Raw genomic sequence first — 6,410 nt, forward strand, 5'->3', positions numbered from 1 at the left:
CTGTTTTAGGTGTTTTCTGAGCTCATTTAGGATTTGCATCCTGCTTAGGAAGACAAGAAGATGGCGCCTCCCTAAAGATGGAATAAGGTTCTCCCCGCCTAACCCCATCCGGCGATGCGTTTAACGTTGTCAGAGGGCGTGTTGAGAGTCTTCGGCGGATCTCGCGGGATGCGATCGGCGATTGTCTCCGGTGGATCTACTTAGATCCAATATTTGTGTGTCTTCATTCGTGTGTCTATAGGTTGTATCCGTTTGATCTATACTTCTCTTCATCAGCGACTACTGATGTTCTAATGCCCTAGCCCTATGTGGTCTTAGCACGATGACTTCCCGAACTGTCTACTTCAACAAGTTTGGCCCGGTTCAAGTGAGGGAGGGGCGATGACGGCGGCACGCCTTCGACTCGCTCTACTGCTCGCGGTCGTCGCTAGGTGGTTTACAAACATGGATGTGAGTTTTTGTTATTTATTTACTACCATGGCAGGTGATGATTGGATCGAAAGTTTTCTCAGAAAAAATGTGTACATAATTTCACGCAGGCGCAGCGTGAGCATTGTCACGTCGGAGGCAAGGAGAAGAAGCGAAGCAGTGGAGAAACGGCAGACCGGATAAAGATAAGCGATACGGATATATGCTGAATCATCTGGCATGCGCGCGCAAGCGGCGGCGGCCACGAAACGAGCTGGTGTGACGAAACGGGAGATGCACACAAGCACAGGACACGGAGGAACGGACGACGAACGCAAAAGGTAGGTGGATGCGTGCATGACTGCGCGCTGGATGGCCGAGTGGACACAGGGCTCAGCCTCATAGCAGCAGCGTCTTGGACAACCCGGAGCAGCAGAACTTTCCGTTTTTCTGTTTGATTATTGATGGGGCTTGGATTTGCTTCCGACGGCACAACCGTCTCCCGTTGGCCACGCCAGCCGGGCCAGCCGTCCACGTCGAAAGCATTCCAAGACCAGCCAACACTTGTGCCCACCTCCAGCTTGTTTGTAGCCATTGTGGTAAAGCGCCTCTGGCTTGTGGCTCTCACAACTTTGTTCAATGAATCCAGCATTTGACACTGGAGCCCCAATGCTTGAAACTACATACAGAATTCCACGGGAAAGATACAGTACACATCATCAGGCAGCCCACGAGAACCGGCCCGATCAGTCCGTCCGGAGTTCAACTAGAGAAAAGCTCGAGAAGGGAGCTTCCTGATCTACAGCACTTGCTTGGTTTACAGATACAGAGTACCGAGTGAGCTACTCCATATCATCAGCTACAAGAGTGGGCTCTGCTCCAATGCTTCGATTTTCTGACACTCCGGTCGAGTGCTTCATTCATCAGACCACGCAAAGCTCTCTTCTTCTAACTACTCCTGCTATCTCCAGCTGCAACGGCGAACATTTGCAGTCAAACTTCGGTTTGTCGGTCGGCTGACTTGAGCTGCAAAGGTTCTGAACACGCATGAGTGATGTCAGTACAAGTTTTATTACTACATCTCTACAAGGCTGTTTGCTTATCCTACAATAGTTTGCAAGCATCAAACCATTGGCACTCAAACTATAATATGGACCTATGTTTCTAAATTTAGGACATTTTTGCAGTTCTGAAAAAACATCTTGCATTAGTTTACAGTGGGAGTAGTTTTTAAATAAAAAATATCTTTACCCTGTTTTTCAAACGTGGCAGACACACGGTGGTGAACTGGTTATGTCGCAATAAACATAGATGCCACATCAGTCAGCACCCAACTGGAACCATCAAAATCACTCCTAGGGACCAAACGTACATGGAATTAAGCATTGGAAGGAAAAAAAGTTTAAGAGTCAGGACCAAATCTACACTCAGCCAATAGCCAAGGGTCTGTCAGATATGCAAGTCTAGTTCAAAAAGCAAAGCGCCATGTTGCTTCAGAAAGGGAGATCAAGCTTATGAAGATTTCTTGTTATCAAAATAGGGCTAGCCATGTCTGTAGCAAATTTTGCTCCAACGTACTGCATGCTGATAAGCTGTGGTCCAATTGAAAATTCCAGTTTGGACCATCCCTCTGGAAACCCTATTTGATGAAATGAATCTCTCTTTCCAGCAAAAAAAATGGGCGGCTAATATTAACTTTTCAAAGTATGTATGCGTTTAACAGAGATCCAGATAAGTAGGACAAGCAAAGTAGTAACTCACCAAAAAGTTTCTACAATCATTGTAGATACCAACCATATCACAACTAGCAAGCATGGTAGGTGAAACAGCAGCTGAAAGGCTTGCTAGTCCTTCTCAAGGATGCCTTCTTGGTTGCCCTCACAGCACACTGATCTTCACTGACAGCACACTGATCCTCGCTCACAGAAACTGTAGTGCGCATGCCTTCTGCTTTCTTTTGAGCAGAACGTAGTTTGCCCAAAATTCTATCCATCGATAGTGACCTTTTCTTTTCAAGCTTCATCTGTAATACAAAGGGCAGAACATGTAAGTGTGTAGCCAAAGCATAGAAACATTAGAAATAAGGCAAACATGGCTGATTGTGTACAACCAGAAACAATACCTCCAACTTCCGAATTGCTGCCTCTGCTTTTGCTTTCTGCAGATTTTCCCAAGCAGTGATCTTTGCTTCCTCTCTCTTGCACCTTGACAAAAAAAATTACTAGGTATCAGCAACAGGATATATGTCATAATTTGTGTCCTTAAATATAAGTTAATGTGCAATAGTAACTGAGGATGGCAAACATTATTATCTTGTGTACAATAGGAAAAACAGGACCGTCACTTAGACTGTAGCAAACAACTAAAAGTATGATTCCTACGAATTTATACATAGAAATCCAAGATTCACACGCCATAAGCACATATCTAGTCCATAAATCAATTGGACCCCATTGGTGCCGATTTCTCCTTGTCATTTTTTGCCAGTTGCTAGAGTACCTTACTATTAGAAAAAAAAAGTCTTTCACAATCTATGTCCTCCTACTCTAAAGATGGGAAACCCTCTGGAATTTACTTACCAAAAGGGAACCTGTAATAAGTGATCTTATGATATCATAAAACACCTTCGAGCGCTGAATTAAATTTGTAACATGATTTGTGCCAGTTTGCTGAAGAACATGTCATTTCAGTCACAGTATTTGCATGCAACTCCAGCTAAAATTGCAACTTCAAATTGTGGAATTTTGTCAAACCCACAGTTAACTGTCGATTGCTTATTCAGTTAGTCCACTAAGAACATGTCATGAGTAGCATATCAGCAGGCCACATAGCAGCCAGATCTATATTCGGTTTGCAACGGCTACCATACTTAGCTCATTACCATTCCTACCCATATGCATTATGTACACTGTCAGGCATACAGCCAAATTAGTTTGGGACTGTAGGATGACCCTTTCATTAAATACAACAAACATTTCCAGAAAAGCAAGCCATCTGTGGGACTCTTGCTGGGAGCTCTGACAGCGGGATGGGCCATATGAGACTAACAGCTATAATACCACAATGAAAGCACTCTCTCTTCTGTGTGTGCCTTCGTGCGAATCTGGCAGTAGTGCTAAAATCAGTTCACTCGTAGACAAAATGGCAAACATGAAACAAGAACTTACTTTGATATGCATCTTTCTCTTTCTTTTTCATCAAAAGATGGTGCCCGGGCTTCTGTAGTCTTCTTCCTCCATTCAACAATATTTGTTGATCGCTTATCAGAGCCTCGTGTTACATGTCGCTTGGACCACCGCGTAACAGTTACTTGATCATCTACCTGCACATCCCTAACTTCAACCTTAGGTGTATGACTATTTGATTCTCTAATAGCATGTCCTGACGGCAAGCTGGAGCAGGAATGCCTTGCTTTTGGGGAGGACGATATTATACTGTCATCAGGACTCATTTGTGTGGCAACATCTTTCTTTATGATTGGACTGGAAATCACAGGAGTTGCTCCCTGTGGACCTTGTAAGACATCATCTGTGTACAGGGTATAAAGATAGTAAGGTTGATTTCTCTCAACATTGAAGATCATTTGAGCATTATAAGTTCAAATAAACTCAAAACTAGTTTATTTGAGCACGCAAAGTAGATAAATGGCACACGATAGAGTTGTTTAAGGTTTCTAAACTACTTCTGCCATTTGTCTGATTTCTGTCAGGGGCAAATAACAGGCTTCTTGCACCCTACCATTCATATATATGATTATGGGAAAGCCTTTTTAATGTCCAAAGTAATGTAAACCAAAAGGGATGTAAGATTTGAGATACACGAGAATTGTGGGGTTGAAATGTAGAATCTGCTAACTGTTCAACTTCAAGGTATTGGCATGTATAAATATGCTTGATACTGATGAGAAGAGACTAGCTCAAACCTTGTGCAGCTTCCTCTGAGATATGAGCAAAGGCAGATGCCTCCATAAGTGTTTCTGTCCACGCATGCGTACTTGCTGATCTCCAAATATAGGGCTCCTTCTCAGCCGAATACGACCTACTGCTTCCATCATCCCCACTTCTGGCTCTTCCACTGCTGAAGTCGCCGTTGCGCGCATGCCCTGGCATGAGAACCCCAGCAGAGAAAGGCGAATGAGCCGCAAAATTAGCGGCGGCCAGAACACCATCGAAGCAGGGAATCATCGGCGAAACAGATGCATAAGCTCCTGGAACACCGGCAGGGTGACCAAGCGGCCCACTCTTGGACTTTGGCCGTCTATGATGCGGCGCCGGTGCCGACATCCTCCCCATCCCATCACAGGAGACCGGGCTCAGGATCCACTTCTCGGCGTCCTCCCATTTCGACGGCAGCTTCCTCCCATTGTTGAAAGGGAGCACGACCCCGCTGCCCCCATACCTCCTGTTGGCACCTGCCCCCAGCGGCACCCGCTCCGAGCTCCAGCCCTTGGGGTACTGCATGTTGCCAGGGCAATGCCGGTGGTAGTTGGGCGTCCCGGGGCTCGGAAACGTGCCTGATCTGCTTCTGGACGACGCGGTCGAGCTCTTGCTCATCCCTCCCACGGCAGCCCCGAGCAAGCACCTGGGCGAGAGAACGAGCAGCTCGATCCCCCCGAACGCGTCGCCGTTGCCGAGCTCATGCGCGGCCGCCGCCGGCCGCGCCTCCGCCCTGAGCTGCAGCTGCTTCTGGCACTCTGCCGAACAGCCAACAAACAGTAAGCAGTCACTCCACTTCACTCGACACAAAAGGCATCATGTAGCTGTGGCGAATGAGGGGGATGGATTACCTTTCAGCGAGTGGGAGAAGGAGTCGCCGGCGGCCGCCTCCTCCAAGCCGGCCGCGTCGTAGCCCCCCTCCTCCTCGTCGCCGTCGTCCTCGTCTGCGCGCGTGTGAAAGGGGTTAGCTGCAGCGACGGCAGGAGGAGACAAAATGCGGAGCGTGGTGGGCACTGGGATCGCTTGACCCACCTCTGGGAGCTGTGGCGTGGCTGCCGCCGCGGGGGTGGAGGTGGTGGAGGAGGCCCGGATCTGGATCGGCTGCACCGCGTGGCCCCACCGGCGGCTGCGAAAGGGGCCAAACAAAGGGAGCGTCCCTCTCAGCAAACTGAAATCCGGGGCGGAGCACGACCGAGCAGGGCACGGCACAGTCACCGCCGAACAGCGGACGGGAAAAAAGGCGACGCAACGGAACAAAAGCGCCAGCAATGATAGAAAAGCGACGCGGTAGCCCCGTTCGAATTTCTTTTGGCCTTATCCCTTGTTTACGCGGAGGGTTTCGACTTTCGAAGTTCAACTGGGGAGCCTCGGCGGCGCGCATGTGCGGCGGCGTGCTCTGGATTGGATCTATTGACTCGCAGCAGTAAAATAATCCGGCGAGCGGCCGGCCTGGGACGGCAATGCGGACGCGATGCGGAAGAGGGATAGATAGGGGGAAGAGGTTTTTTACCGCGGGTGGAGGCGGCGGTGCGGGGCGCCTTCGGCGCGGCGGCGGCTTCTTCCGCCGGGAGGACGGAGGGTGGCGGCGCTCGGGCGCTGGGTCGGCGGCAATGGGGAACCCTAGCCCGGGCGCGGCGCGAGGCATGGTCGGCCGCGCGGTCGCATTCCCCGAGGACGGCGCCAGGGCGGGGCAGCCGAGTGGAGCGGGCGGGGTGGGGTGCGGCGCGGCGCGGCTTCCCTCTCTCCGCGGATTAAAAATGGCGCGTGGGTGGGAGGCAGGAAGATGATGCTACTACTACTTCCACATTCCTTCCTCGGTGGGTTTTGTACTTTTGTTCTCGGGCCGGCCGCCGTGGGTGCTCCTCCTCCTGCGCCGACGGAGAGAGTACGGCGAAAACTTCCCGCCGTCACGTTTCACGTTCGATTTTGTTTTTTCGGCGCACTGCTGCGACACAGTACTACTACACACCGGCGCGACGCTCATGGGCCCCAAGCCACATCGCCCTCGCTGCGGGGGCAGCGGGCCGGGCCCGGCTGACGGACGGACGAACTCGTGGGTGGGCTACG

The 6,410-nt window shown here is 50.1% G+C and overlaps 1 protein-coding gene across 2 annotated transcripts; it reads right to left on the reverse strand.

The window, feature by feature from the left end:
- Nucleotides 1-1,039: 1,039 nt before the first annotated feature.
- Nucleotides 1,040-6,180, reverse strand: LOC123145703 (uncharacterized). 2 transcript variants are annotated; one of them, XM_044565177.1, is made up of 8 exons: nt 5,854-6,180; nt 5,376-5,469; nt 5,195-5,287; nt 4,331-5,101; nt 3,576-3,936; nt 2,531-2,612; nt 2,170-2,431; nt 1,040-1,434 (listed from the first exon to the last, which is right to left on the reverse strand). In XM_044565177.1, the coding sequence occupies exons 1-7, from the start codon at nt 5,986-5,988 to the stop codon at nt 2,213-2,215; spliced, it is 1,755 nt and encodes a 584-aa protein (XP_044421112.1). In that variant the 5' UTR covers nt 5,989-6,180; the 3' UTR covers nt 1,040-1,434; nt 2,170-2,212. The 2 variants fall into 2 exon arrangements, with proteins under 2 accessions (XP_044421112.1, XP_044421111.1); XM_044565176.1 differs by having other exon boundaries at nt 1,040-1,445; nt 5,854-6,176.
- Between the last annotated feature and the right edge of the window lie 230 nt (nt 6,181-6,410).

Source organism: Triticum aestivum, chromosome 6D (genome assembly GCF_018294505.1).
Source record: "Triticum aestivum cultivar Chinese Spring chromosome 6D, IWGSC CS RefSeq v2.1, whole genome shotgun sequence".
Classification (NCBI taxonomy): Eukaryota; Viridiplantae; Streptophyta; class Magnoliopsida; order Poales; family Poaceae; genus Triticum; species Triticum aestivum.